This window comes from Ochotona curzoniae, unplaced genomic scaffold, assembly GCF_017591425.1.
Source record: "Ochotona curzoniae isolate NIBS_2020 unplaced genomic scaffold, NIBS_Ocur_1.0 scaffold_3208, whole genome shotgun sequence".
NCBI classification, from domain to species: Eukaryota; Metazoa; Chordata; class Mammalia; order Lagomorpha; family Ochotonidae; genus Ochotona; species Ochotona curzoniae.
This window is the reverse complement of record NW_024467106.1, coordinates 41,514,308-41,529,645: the sequence shown is the minus strand read 5'-3', so window position 1 is coordinate 41,529,645 and position 15,338 is coordinate 41,514,308. Positions and strand designations below refer to the sequence as shown.

At 37.5% G+C, this 15,338-nt stretch overlaps 1 protein-coding gene across 3 annotated transcripts in view; it reads left to right on the top strand.

The window, feature by feature from the left end:
• Positions 1 to 15,338, top strand: part of FOCAD (focadhesin) — a 232,601-nt gene that overhangs the window by 72,410 nt on the left and 144,853 nt on the right. For all 3 annotated transcript variants that reach the window (XM_040963884.1, XM_040963886.1, XM_040963883.1), the window contains one exon: positions 5,014 to 5,271. In XM_040963884.1, coding sequence (XP_040819818.1) covers positions 5,014 to 5,271 — 258 coding nt within the window. The remainder of the gene's footprint in view (positions 1 to 5,013; positions 5,272 to 15,338) is intronic.

The window sequence follows — 15,338 nt, the reverse complement described above, 5'->3', positions numbered from 1 at the left end:
CATAATTCTGAATTTCTCTCACAATATGTTGGAGTTCGAATTCCTCTCCATCCTTGCAACTACTACTGTTACCTTTTTTGTTTTAACCATGCTTATGGGTATGAAGTAGCATTTGTGTGTGTGTGTGTGTTTTAAAGCTGAATGACACCTATTAGATGGAGCTGAGCTGATCAATGTCAGTAAACAGGAACTTCTTCCAGGTCTCATGTGGGTGCAGGGTCCCAAGGCTTTGGACCATTCGCTGCTTCTTTCCCAGGGAGCTGGAAGGGAAGTAGAGTAGCTGAGACATGAACTGGCGCTTGTATGGGATCCTGGTGTATACAAGGCAAGGATATAGCCACTAAGCTGTGTATAGGGCCCTTCTTTGTGGTTTTTATTTGTATTTTTTGATGGCGTTCTTAAAATATTCACTCTGGAAAAATATTCACTTTGCAAACTGGGAAAGCCAAGATCAAAGAAGTGAACTTTTCAAGGTTACACAGGTAGCAGAAGGCAGAGGTGAAATTCAGATCTTGGCTATGTGCAAGCGTGGGGAATCTTTTTTTCTCCCAAGGGCCATTTGGATATATGTAACAACTTTTACAAGCCATATGAAATTATCATCCTAAAATTTAGTCTGCCATAGATTTATTTGGTTTTAGCTCCTGCCAGCAGTTGCCTCCTCAGATGTTAGGTGGTTTGTGTGTTGGAAGTACCTGTATACTGCGTGAGCCTCTGTACTATACTGCCATCCTTATCCTTTCCCCTGCCTCCCTTTTTGTTGAACTCCGGAATAAATAGCAGTAGTATTTCACTTTTACAAGGAAACATTAAAATAATTTTAAGTAAACTTGTTTCAGAAGAGCTGTTGATTTAAAGTTGTGAACTTCTAAGTCTTTTGCTTCTTTCATTATTATGTGAATGAAATGAGACTGAGGATGGATAGGGTTGTTGTTTGGTTTTAACAGCTACTTCCAAATTGCTTCTCTGTTGTCTAGACTTCATGGAAGAGTAGGGCTGGAAAGATGCTTTCAGTCTTACGATGTGGTGGATAATTAATATTTTTTATATAAAAAACCAGTTTTCCTTTTAAGAGTTTCCAAGTCTGAATCTCTGTTTTTCTTATCTCCATGTGGTTAAATATATTTACTCACTACTGTAGATGAATGGTATTCTTGTGGTTATTGAAAATCTATATTGTTTGCTAATATTCATTTCCTAAGTAGTATCAGATGTCTGTCTTACTGTGAATACTTAATGTATCTGAGCATTGTTGTTAAAAAGCTTTTGAAAACCAATCCCAACATCTTACTTTTGTAAAAGATTTTCCAGCCATTTAGTGATCATGTAAGTCATTTTTCTCCTTAAATATTTTTTAAAATTTGTATATATATTTAATGATTTATTTATTTTTATTGGAAGGTCAGTTTTACACAGAAAAGGAGAGACAGAGAAAAAAATCTTCTGTCTCCTGGCCCATTCCCCAAGTAGCTGTGATGGCCAGAGCTGAGGTGATTGGAAGCCAGGAGTTTCTTTTGGTTTTTCCATGTAGGTGCAAGTTTCCCAAGCTTTGGGGCATCCTTTGCTACTTTCCCAGCTCATAGGCAGGGAGCTGGATGGGAAGTGGAGCAGCTGGGACACGAGCTGGGGCCTGTATGGGATCCTCGTGTGTGCAAGGCAAGGATTTAACCATTGAGCCATCGCATCATCCTCCCCTGCTCTCCCCCCACCCCACCCCCACCACCTTATTTTTTTTTGGAAGGGGAGGGAGGAAAGGAGGGAGAGGGAAACTCCTATCCACTGATTCACTCCCTAAGTGTTCCCAGCAGACAGAGCGGATTGAGTGGTAGAAATGCAGTCACTTGAGCCTACCTCACTGACTCCCAAGGTCTTCCTTAGCAGGAGGAACAAGTCAAGAGCAGAGCTGAAAGTCAAACTCAGGCATGTTGATATTGAAGGTGGTCTCTTAACTATCACCTTAATCTCTAGGTCAAACTCCTGCTCCCTAAATTATTTTTCTGGGTTTATTTTTCTTTTGTTGTTGATTATACACATATAATTCTTATAATATCATCCTTATTTCTGAACACCTAGATTTGACGGTCTCCTGGCACTGCCATAGTTCCCCAGGCAGTGGGGCCAGGATTTGGTAGCTGGTGCCAATAGAATACCCTTGATAGCATCTTGGTCTTGAGACCATCCCAACCATAGCTGTTACTCAGTGGGTCCATTTTGTGACATTTTATTCAGTGTTGTGCCTTCTTCCTGCTGTGATAGCTTCAAGCAAATAAAAAACAGAACTAAACATAGACCTAATACTAAAGTTGTGTAGGATTGTTCTTCTTTTTCATTTTGTACTTGTATGAGTTTCCCTCCCCTCCTTTTTTTTTACTTCTTTTTATTATTATCATTTTATGATACAGGCCCTGGAATTTCCCTTATATGCCTTCCCCAGTTCCCTCCACCTTCACTGAGTTCCCCTATATCATTATTATAGTATAGTTCTTCATACACAATCGTTATGTCCATCATTGCGGGCATGGACAATGGCAGAGAGTCCAGCATCCTATTGTCGAGATATAGTAAACAGTTTCATTGTAAGTCCATCTTTGTCTGGAAGCAGAGATGCCTACTGTATTGCATCTTCACATCTGGATATGATAATGTTTGAGTCTTTTAAATATTTTATCTTGATGCATTTTGTGGTTTCATGGTGACTTCCAAATTATTTTCTTTTATACTCATAGTTACCAATTTTACTTTTCTCTTCTTAGGATGACAGTGATCATGTGAGTATTTTTGTGTCTTGCAACTTAAGGCCTTTTGCTAGGTGCTTCACTGGATATTGTCTCACATGCACCTTAATTCCCCACTGAGAAGGTAGTCATTCAGTTTTTTTTTTTTTTTTATTGGAAAGTCAGATATACAGAGAGGAGGAGAGACAGAGAGGAAGATCTTGCATCTGATGATTCACTCCCCAAGTGAGCACAACGGCCGATGCTATACCGATCCAAAGCCAGGATCCAGGAACTTCTTCCAGGTATCCCACACGGGTGCAGGATCCCAAAGTTTTCGGCCATCCTCAACTGCTTTCCCAGGCCACAAGCAGGGAGCTGGATGGGAAGTGGAGCTGCCGGGATTAGAACCGGCACCCGTATGGGATCCCCGGGCACATTCAAGGTGAGGACTTTAGCCTCTAGGCCATGGCACCGGGCCCAGTAGTCATTCAGTTTTGCAGAGGAGGAAAGTAAGACTAAATTCATTATGGGTCGTGGCTGGCATGGTTGTGTTGAATCCTGGTGTTTTAAATTTCAAGTTCAAGGCTGTTTGTCATTAGTCTGTAGAATCTATGCACCTAAAGAATTTCAGCTTTTTGAGAAAAAGGTGTTTTTAGAGACATACAACTACTTAAGTATAGGTATTATTTAATTAAATCTTATATTTATTTCCTCTCTCTATATATATATATATTTTTTTTTTTTTTCTCTAAAACCTTTATACAAGTCTTCCTGGCAGAATGACTATTCATAATGCCTTGGAAAAGAAGACAACCCAAGTGTCTATTAATAGATGCATGAATAAAAACAACATATGTGTCTCTATACAATGACATATATCTTGTGATAAAAGAATGAGGTATTGATAACACACTACAGCATGGATAAACCTTGAAAACGAGTCAAGGTGAAAAAGCTACTCACAATCCCACATGGGATACCAGCCCTTGAATGTGGAGGATTCAAGCCAGGACACTGGCCATAAGTCTATGAATTTTAAAACTGAGTGGTAACGTTTAAAAAGCTCCATATCATAATGTAAGTGAATGGTATCTCAACACAGCTGTTGCTAAAATTTTTTGTGAAGCTTAACTTTTACTTTCTTTCCTGTCTGTCGATATTCTTGTCCATGTAAATCATCCTTTAATAACTGGACAATTATAATCTGCAGAGTTCTACTTCATCTCATCCCCCTCTCTGGGAGTGTAATGACTGTGCTTGCAGGCAGTGCCTTCTGCTTCTCGGTTTCCGTGGCCTCTCCTCAGCTGTTAGGACACACAGCCCCGTGCGGGGCTGGTACTCTGTTTCCATGTGGAGGTATTTCTTAGAGGGATTTCAGCATAACGTTTTCATTGTTTCAGTACAGAGCTGTCAGGCTTTTTTCTTGTAGAAGTTATTCACAGGTATTAATGAAATCCCAGGCCCCAGCTGAAGCAACTCTGTTTCTATCAACATGCTAAATGGCCCCGGTCTGTGTCTTGTGAGTGTCTGTAGCTGGCTAAATGTGGTGGTGGTTCTGTCGTCTTTGTCGTTGGTGAATACTTCTTTAGTGTAAGTGAATTTTTCCAAACTCTGTTGCCTGTAGATGTTGTGTGTTGACCGTCTGCTTCCCTTACCCCGTAAACCTTAACTGAAAATGAATGATAGGTGGAAAGAAAAATTGTAATAGATGCCCCTAGCATCTCACCAAGAATTGTTTTTTTCTGTGTAATCTTATGATCTCAAGTGTGTAGGGTAGATAGGGCAGGAATTCAAAGTTGGTATTCATTTGTTCGAAGGAAGGATTTATTATAATAAACTGTGAAAAATTATGTGGATGTCAGACATTAGAAAATATATTTTTCTCTTCTGCGTCTCCCACGTGGGTGCAGGGTCCCAAAGCTTTGGGCCTTCCTCGACTGCCTTCCCAGGCCACAAGCAGGGAGCTGGATGGGAAGTGGAGCTGCCAGGATTAGAACCGGCACCCATATGGGATCCCGGGAGTGCAAGGCAAGGACTTTAGCCACTAAGCTGAACTTTGCTTGGTATATGCTTACGATGAAGGAATCTCAACTGAACTTGAACTGTGGTCACGCAACAAGGTGGAGGAATCCACCATGGGGGGAGGGTTAGGTTAGGGGTGGGGAGAATTCCAGCACCTATAAAACTGTGTCACATAATACAATGTTATTAATAATAATAATAAAAAAGAAGTTTTAGCTGCAAAAAAAAAATATTTTTCTCATCTAATCCTGCCTATTTTGTGTTCTTTTTTCAGAGCTCATGTAAGCTTGCATTCCCTATAACCAGCTTGTATGGCTCACTATTTACAGTCTGGAGGATTCTTGAAGTGATGAGAGCAGAGTCTGCAGTGAGTGACTGGTTGGCTTCAGTGGAGTCATTGCTGCCTATTACTACCGTGGTTCCTGGGCCTGTTTTCCTTTTGCTGGCTTACCTCCTTATTGAAGATAAAGGACAAAATCTTCACAGAATACTGAAGATCACTACAGAATTGGCTGAAGCGGACTCCTCTCAGGTAAAATAAGAAAATGATAAATAATGGAGCGGAGGGGGACGCTTCATAATTGGAATTGTTGATTATTATTACTTCATGATTATTTTACTGAAACGTTTAAATTATGGGTTGATTTCTTTTCTCCTATAATTGTTGTTAATGTCCAAATTTCTTTCTCCTTTGACTTTATACATACTTATGAGTGGCAGTTCTTTAATGAAAGCACATTTTGCAGGGAAATCTACGTGTGGTGCTATTTTGAGTCTTCTGATTTGCTGTTCTATAATGCTTTTACTTACTGTTGTAATCCATTTCAAGTTATTTATGGGCCTTTTAGAAAGCCTGTGAAAAATTGGATTTGGGAGATAAATTTGTTTTGGCACAAAATTTTTTGAAATCCATGCATGCTACTTTCCATGAACATTTTGAAAACTATTCATTTTAGTTATAAATCTGAAATTTGAAGGTAGATCCAGATTAGTCAATTCAGAAAACTTTCCAATGCAATAAGCATTAATATATTTCTAAATTCTTGCATTTTGATCTTCATTCAATTGTTTAATAAGCTAGAAATCACTGTGTCTCTGCTGTGTATGTGACTTATTTCTTCTTGAATGTGAAGGCATGCATCTTTCCTTATCTGCATAGGACTTAGAGTGAAATGAGAAACCAATTGGTGCTTAATGAAACATTTTTTTCCCACCTTTTAAACTAGCCAAATAGTTAGCATAGTAATCTGGCTCCCCCTACCCTCAATTGGAAGAGTCTCTAGAATGTGTTTCTTTTGAAGGGAAGGGGTTCCTAACTAAGTAACTATGATATTTTTATTAACCACACTGTATCAGCATCTTTGTGTTTCTTTTCATGTTCATCTTTTAATAGAAAAGTATGTTTTCCTGGTGGAAAAAAAATGGTGGTAGAGGTAGGATAAATGTATTTGCTTAAGATATCAAAGTATTGTGTTTGGAATTTTTTTATTCCCAACTTGTCATGTTTTTTGACAAGTAAACAAACTGCTGATTTCTGAAAGAAGCTTTCACTCTGCTTATACTTGTATTCTGATTCCACAGTGCATCATAACAGACTCATGGTAACTATTTCATCTTGTGTGCATAATGTTAATTATCTCAGCTTGCTTCCTACTTTATTTCTGTTTTTACTTTTTTATAATGATTCCACTTAATACTCAGTGCTTTTATTCACTATTGACATGTTGTAGGATAATCTCTTTAGATCAGTGAATGTCATATAGTGCTTAGAGATTATTTTGTTTGATGGCTTACAATTGGTTGCTTTGATCTGTATTACCCATTGATATAAAATATCTATCTCTGCACATTCACACACTCAAGAAATAAATTTGATTTTTTGAATTTTAGGGTTATAATTTTGGGTTACAAATAATAGAAATCCATCTGTAGTTGTCTTAGTGTATAGAGTGTATTTAGGGTACATTTTGTCTCTTCCTTGTTTGAATTTTTGAAAGCCCAAAGCCTTATACCTTATAGTTACAACTTGAAATGAAGGGGGAAGTAGAAAATGGCCTTGATTCAGTCATGATAGGAAAGTAGGCCATTCTAGTTATCAATCTTGGGTAGATTAGAAGTGGGTGAAGCTTCAGGGCTCAGATTATCTTTGCCACTGGTTTTTATGAAATAAGGGTGGGATGGGTCCCCCAGAAGAAATATAGTTTCCTTATAATGGAAGTGTGGCTACTTAAATAGGCCTAAAATATAAAGCAAAGGTTCTCAGTTTTTATCCTATGGGAAATGCTAAAACTGGCATTTCATTATCCATTCTAGCTGCCATGTGGTTGTCTCAGCTCAGGTGACTTCAAGTCTGTAGCTGGTAGCCTTTGGGCATCCTGGCATCTTGATAAACATTATTTTTGGACCTGACGCGGTAGCTTAGTGGCTAAAGTCCTCATCTTGCATTCACCTGGATCCTATATGGATGCTGGTTTTTGTTCCAGCTGCCACACTTCCCATCCAATTCCTTGCTTGTTGCCTGGGAAAGCAGTGGCGAATGTCCCAAAACCTTGGGACCCTGCACCTGTGTGGGAGACCTAGAAGAAGCTCTGGGCTCCTGGCTTTGGGTGTGCTGAGCTCTATTCATTGTGGCTAGTTGGGGAGTGAAGCAGCATACAGAGGATTTTTCTCTGTCTCTCCTCTTCTCTGTACATCTGACCTTCTAATAAAAAAATAAATAAATGAATCTTAAAAAATAAGCACATTTTTTTCCATGTTCCATGAAATGGAACAGCTTGGGATGCATTTTCTGGTTTCAATTATTTATTAAAATACCAGTTTATTAAGATACAATACCAAAAGCTTAGGTAAATATGCTATTGTTATCTTGATCATTTTTTTGGGTGGTTTTGAAACAAATGAGAAAATATCCAGTAAAATTGTGCTGGTAAGATGATGGTAGAGTGGAATACTTAGTTTCCCAAATCCATGCAGATACAAAGACAGTATCACTAATAGGAATTTAGACATAAAAACTTTGAAGTAGGACAAAAAAAAGTGGCCTATAAATAGAAGATGGTCTTTTACCTCTAATTTTTTTCTTTTAAAGTGGTCATTTTATACTATTTTACTGTCCTTAAGCTGTCAGAACAAGGAGTTAAAAAGACAGTCTGAATATTTTGAAACAATGAGTTTTCTAATTATCAATATATGCTTAAATATATAAAACTGAAATGAGTTAGCAGTAATCTCTTCTTGGTGGAATGATTTCTCTATCCTTGATTTAGTTGAGAAGACTATGTGACATGTATGCATATTTCACCTGCGTTTGTGCTTCTATGCTTGTAGAAGACAGTCAGTGGCTCAAATTCACATGGGATTTGATACTAAAGACAAAATAAACTTTTTAGTAAATGAGGCTAAACAAATGATTTTGTAAAATTAGGAGTCAGGGTTGTGTTCTAGTGTTGTTTAGTGGAATTCTATTGCCTACATGAGAGTTATCCAACTATATATTGTGCATAAGAGACACTCGGTTTATTGTAAGAGTTCTATGAGGTGTAGTGCAAGTTTGGAATTGAAGAGACATATTTGAAGTATGTTTTGGTATTGTCCCTATTATTAATTTTACCTGGTATAAATAGACCTTATTTTGATGCATTCCTCTTCCACAGTTTGAATATTTGTTGATCTCTCATCGTTTCTGTTAGGTTCAGTACATTTAGGTTCATGGAAGACTACACTTATTCTGAAGAGAGTCTGGCCTTGTGAGTTCCATTTGAGACTTACCTGGATTCAGACAATGATATTGAAATGGTGAGAATATGGTTACCAAAGCTAAGACTATAAATCAATAAATATTTGAGGAAAAAATAGGAAATTTTATTTTTATATATCCAAAATGCTATTAATAGTTATTAATAATCCTTATACATTTTTTAAAACATTCTATTTATTTACTTGAAAGTGAATGTGCAAGACAGAGAGGGAGAGAGGGAAAGAGAAAGAGAGGTTACAGAGAGAAAAGGTACTCCCTTTTGCTAGTTTGCTGCTCAAATGCTAGTAAGGGTTAGGAAGTAGCTGTGGCTGATCCAGGAGCGGAAAACTCAGCCCAGTTCTCATACGTGAATGGCAGAAACCCTAGTACTTGAGCCATCAAGGTTCTCTAGCAAGGTCTGTACTTGTGGGAACAGGAGTCAAGAGCCAGAGATAAGTCTATAGGAAATATTGTTGTTTTCAAAATTAGTTTCATTCTCCCTTGAAATGGCAATTGGTAAGGGTCATGTTCTTTTTTATTATGTTTAAATAAAATTGTTTGCCTTCTTGATACTGTTAAGGACAGCCGTTTTCCTACATTTTCATGCAAATGATGCCAGTTGCCTTTAGAAGTGCTTACATTTGACTGAAGCAGAAGTACATGACTTTATAGCTCATATGCTGTCCTATCCAGTGGCCTGATTTCCTCCCCATCAGAGAGCCATTTGCTACTGTGGTGATTGGTCCAGGGTTTAGCCACATCTGCTGTGAACCAGTGGCAGTAAATGTTAAGCCTGAGCTCTACAGAGTTAATTAAGTAATGCTGTGACTCTCTGGACTAAGTGACCCTATTCAAGGATGATATCAAATTATGTTTTGAACACATAATTGATAAATGACATATATTTGTAATATGATTCTGGATAGTTATATGTCTGAGCCTGATACAGCTTTCTTAAAAAAAGAGAGAGAAAAGGAACTTAACAAATATTGATTGACTTGCATTTTTTTTAAAAGATTTATTTTTATTATTTCTTTATTGGAAAGGCAGATATACAGAGAGGAGAGACAGAGAGGAAGATCTTCCATCTGATGGTTCACTCCCCAAGTGAGCGCAACGGCCGATACTATGCCAATCCGAAGCCAGGAGCCTCTTTCAGGTCTCCCACGAGGGTGCAGGGTCCCAAACCTTTGGGCCATCCTCGACTGCTTTCCTGGGCCACAGGCAGGGAGCTGGAAGGGAAGCAGGGCCGCCAGGATAGAACCGGCGCCCATATGGGATCCCAGGCATGCAAGGCGAGGACCTTAACCACTTGCGCACCACCGCGCCAGGCCCGACTTGGATTTTTAAACATGTGAATTGAACATGGTGACATCTCAATTGCTGAGATCCTAATCTGTTTCCATGAGTAGTATTCTGATTCCTGAAAATGCAACTGAACCGCAGTACAACTTTCCTCAGCGCCCTCCGCGAAATTGCTTGTGTCTTGTTTCAGATACTCTTAGCCCAACATCTTAGTTTTTCTTCCTCTTTCACCTCATACAACCATCCATAATATCTATTCTACCTTTCCCTTTTTATTGGGCTTCCCAGTGGTGTTTATATGGAACAATGTGTCTTATGGAGTAATAGAGATATTGAGTAAAGCTATTTTTTATATAGCTTTGTGATTCTACAAAAGCCTTATGGGTTTTATCACATGCTTACATTTAGGTCTTATAAACATATGTAGGAAAAAATACCTGGTAACAAGTTTATTCTGTGTTGGAAATCAAGGCTTTTTCTCATTGATTTTAAAATCTGAGAAAATATGTTTTTCTTCTATAGTTAAGAGTTTTAGCAAGAATAAATATTTAGTTAGCAGAACTGACACATTCATCTCAGTGGCAGTTTTCAGATAGATTGAAGTGCTTGACAATGGAATGATGTAATAGTCTAGTATCTCACCTTAAATAGACTACCTCTCAGTACGGTGTGTAAGGTATATAGATTTCCTTTTGAATGATTTATAAAATGGAATATGATAAAGAGCAAAAGCTTATACGTTTGGTTTTCAAGAAGTATAACTTCTTCCCTGTCCCTTAATGATCTTAACCAGTTGCATTTTATGAAAACTCTGTGCTTCTTTCAAAACCTTGAAACTTACTGTTTTTTGCTATCATTTGGTAATCAGGATAGAGTCATATTTGTTTTGTTTTGTGTTGTTTTGCTTTTACTTAGATTTTATGGCACTGAGCAATTTCATTTGCTTTGTATATTTTGGTGGTTAAATCTGACTGAAGATCTTGCTGTATAGGAGTGATTACAATCTTTAATGATTTTATTTTGGCCTTTTGGTTGTTTCCAGGGATTTTCTTCCATTTGCAAAAGTGTACAAATATTTGTAAAAATAATTGAGCCATTTGAAGTTAAATATGTGGTTAGTTTTATGGCCCATGACTTGCTGGTCTTTTAAAACTCATGTATTATTATCAAATAGTAAAAGTTGACATTTTGTGTAAATCCTGTGATAGTTCTACTTCAGGTCATAGCCATTTTTTAACATGAGAAATGAATAGGAAATGTGTGAATTTTAATGGCCTGTAAGTTACTTCTGTTTGAAAAAAAGAAAATGTGTTCTATCTGTAAAAGAACTTGCCAAAAAAAAGAGTCTTTGGACCTTGCACGTTTCCTGTTGCTACTGAGTTCTTTGAATATCCACCACCTGAAGTCAGTCTGTTCCCTGTGTCCTTAGGGCAGTAAAAGGAAGCCTTGTGGTGTAGTATTTTTAGTAAAGAGCCTTAGAAGTAAGGTAAGAGCTGTACTACTATTCTCTTATGGCCACAGCATTGGCTATACTTTGGGAAAAATTAGAATAAGCCCATAAGCCCAATAGCAAACCATGAGCTGGTTTGCTTCCAAGTGAATATCAGGAATGAGTTTGTGTTTTTGGTTATATGACTTACACTATCCATTGTTGAGTACATGGAGCTTGTACTCACCAGAGAGTTCTTAGTTTCTTTTGATTTAACAGTCTTTGGACAATGTTTCAGGACAGTTGAAGGTTGGTACTTACAAGTTCAGAGAAGACATTTGATAAAATGCAACATCACTTCATGCAAAAAACCTTAAGCAAAATAGGTACAAAAGGAATATTCTCCAACAAAATCAAGGAAATTTACAAAAAAAACCCAACAGAAGATTTATAGTAAATGGGGAAAGACTGGAAGCTTTTCCACTGGAACTAAACAAGAATGTCCACTTTAACCACTGCTGTTCAACATAATATTGGAAGTCCTCGCTAGAGCTATTAGAGAAGCAAAAGAAATTAAAGGATTTAAAATTGGAAATGAGGAATTAAAATTATCCCTATTGCAGGTGACATGATTTTATACACAGTGGAACCCAAAGACTCAATCAAGACACTAGTGGAGCACATAAGAGAATTTGGCAGGGTAGCAGATTACAAAGTTAATGAACAGATATCAGTGGCCCTAGTATACACAAATAACTCCAAGTCTGAGAAACAATACTCATGTTGAATTTGTCTTGAATTTAAGCTGTTTTCAAGGAGAATTTTTAGTAGATACAATTACAACTCATGAAAAGAATTCTTCAAGGGAACCCCATGTTTTATTTATTTTTCCCTCCTAGAAACCTTAAAGAGTTCCTGGGCATTGATACATGCTTTATTGACTGAGTTGATGCAGATATTTAAGATGTATGTACTTAATGTCCTAGCTTCAATGAACTATCTTCTAAGATTATCATATGTAATCCAAATTAATAGTTGGAGTCTAGGGACGATATTAGGTTAGGTTAGATGACAGTAAAATTTTATTAAATGAAGTCTTATTAACTTAGGGTTCATGGTAATTGGATATAGGTTGAGTTAAAACAAAAACAGGTGTTGAAGCTAGTGTTGTAGGCAGCTTAGATTTGCTCATTTGCATTAGTACAATGAATGTACCAATATAAAGCGATCAAATTTTCTATTCATTTAGACATATCAGCAGGGACTGGCACTTAGCACTGCTTGGCTAATTAGTTTGTTACAGTATACATGTGAAAGTAATCAAATTCCCTTTCTTTAACATTTTCCCATAATTCAGTCTTTCCCACCTCCATTATTTCCAGTAGTCTGACTTATTATTAGTGATAATTATACTGGTGGCATTTCACTGTGGTTATATGTATTTAGTGTCAGATTGCAGTCAATGTTAATGGTAGAGACTCAGCATTATCTGTATTAAATGGAATTGTAATGGTATTACCATTATCTTGAAATATTGTAGATACTTTGTTTTTATTAGGTACCATTTTATGTATCCAGTTTTTAAATCTTTCATTCAATCATTCAACGTATATTTATTGCAAACCTCCTGTATGATGGTTTTGGTAATTCTTAGATGAAAGGCTATAATCTTTCCCCTCAGAATGATAGAGCTTTGTGGGTTGATAGAGGCATTAAGCATTATTCTAAAGTACAAGAAGGTAATTGCCATTGTGCAGTCATGAGAGCGCTTTGGGAACATGGGTAGAAAGTCTGTCAAGAGAACACTTTTAAGTATCATTTGTACAGCAGATTTGGAAGAGGATATTCCTTTAACATTTCTTTACTTTGGAATAATTTTATTTCATTTTCAAAGACAAAGTTTTGCTGGGTATGTTATCCTTGGCTGACAATTTTTTTTTCTTTTAGAATCTAGACTATGTCACTCTATTCTCTTCTGGCCTATAGAATTTTCTGTGAGAGATCTCCTGTGAGTTTAATTGGCATTCCTTTATATGCCAGTTGATTTTTTTCATGAGCACATTTAAGGATCTTTAACTTATGTTTGATTGAAGAGAGCTTGGTAATCATGTGTCTTGGTGAAGATTGCTTTTGATCAAGCCTGTTGGCAGTTCTGTGTCCCTCCTGGATGTTGTTTCCCAATTCTTTCTCTAGATTATGGAAATTTTCCCTTATTATTTCACTAAATTTATCTGTAAAACGAGTTTCTCTTTGTGCAGCTTCTGGGACTCCCATAACTCTTACATTTGGCTTTTTAATAGTGTGTTTCAATTCTTGAATACTTTTTTTTGGCCTGATCTAGCTCTGCTTCCAGCTTTTTGTTTGTTTTCCCCTGGTAACAGGAAATATACTTTTGAGATTCTTTCTTCTGCCTCCTTCATTCTATTTTGGAGACTCTCCACTGTACTTTTAGTTAGCTCCACTGTATTCTTCATTTCTGATCTATCAGGTTTCCTTTGGTTGACTGCTGTTATTTGCTGTGTAGCAGATTCCTTAAATTCCTTCAATGCCTGCTATGTACTTCTGGTTGTTGATAAGAAGCTTTATAACAAGTGTTCTGAATTCTGTATCCCCCATTATCTCGATGTCTTCCTCAGTTAGTTCTGAGGTTGGCAAAGGGTTTTGCTCCTTTGCAGGGGAGTCTTCAGTAATATTCACTGTGCCATTGTCTCTTTTGTTCTTGGCCATTGTAGTTCTGGGTGTCAGATTCTTCTCCTTGGGTCAGTTTCTAAGCTGTGTCACCCACAGGTCTACAGTTCAATTTTACTTATTGTAGTTGGCATGTGGCTCTTTGTTTGTAGTCAGTTGTTCCTGACTCCCTGCAGCGAGTTCCAGGTCTGGGTTCTTATGTTAGATTTCCACCATGGGCTTTGTAGCCCCAGGTCCTGGTTCTTCAGTCTCTACCTGCTGTGATACTGTGCTGAAGGCACACAGTTGTCTGTACAACCTTTTTGATGCTTCTGGTTGGAGCAGGTCTCAGGATTAGGGAGACACCAGTTGTCCTACATGGCTAGCTTGTTGGTGGTGTTGAGCTTGTTGGAACCTGTTGGATGTTAGGTCTGAGGGCCATACGGACGTATTTTGACTTGTACAATGCCACAGTCGGTATTATTTTCCTGTGGGACCAGTGCAATCCAATAAGCTTGGTGAGTTCCCTCTGAGCTCAGCATATGTACAGCTCACTGTTGTCCCTGCAGTCTTAAATTCTTTGCTACATCATATGAAACAATGCCTGATGTGCCACTATTAGAGTTCTTGATTTGCTGGTTGTCAGGTGTGAGGGTTACCCAGAACTGTTTGTTGCATATAGTAGACACATTTCACCAACAAAGATCAGCAGAAACTGTATCTCATGGGCTTTGATTTTTTTTGGTTAGTTTCATCTCTTCAAAACACTTTCTTCTGATTAAATCTTTCAGTGACTCATAGCTTATACAAAAGCATCATTATCTTCAAGAAGGTTCATCATTTTTTTTTTCATTTCTTCAGCGACATTAGTCATTCAGTAGCATGTTATTTGACTTCATGGTGTTGTAAATTTCATTTTTTCTTTCTGTTTATTTTGTTTTGTGGCTTTTCATTTAAGGGGATGTATAGTAACTGTGTAATGGAGACTATCATATCTGGTAGCATGTGGTTTAACTTTATAACATTGTAAATTTATATTTTTCTTCCTATTGTTGATTTTGTTTTGTGGCTTTTCATTTAAGGGGATGTACAGTAACTGTGAAATGGAGACTAAGCTATCCAGATTTGAGGATACAATGCAGTATGCATCTCTACTTCTAGATAAAGATGGACTCCCAATGAAACTGTTTACTGTATTTTGACAATAGGATGCTGGACTCTGTGCTGTTGTTCATATCCGCAATGATGGACATATGATTGCGTGTGAACAACTATACTTTCATAATGCTTAGGGGAACTTGTTGGGGGGTGGCGTATTGGGGAGGGAATAAGGGAAACTCCAGGAGTCTATGGAACTGTATCATAAAATGATAATATTGAAAAGAAGTGAAATTTAAAAAAACTGAAAGGCTCATATGTTTGTCTGAAGAGTGGGAATGGGAAGCCATTGTAGGCAGAGTGG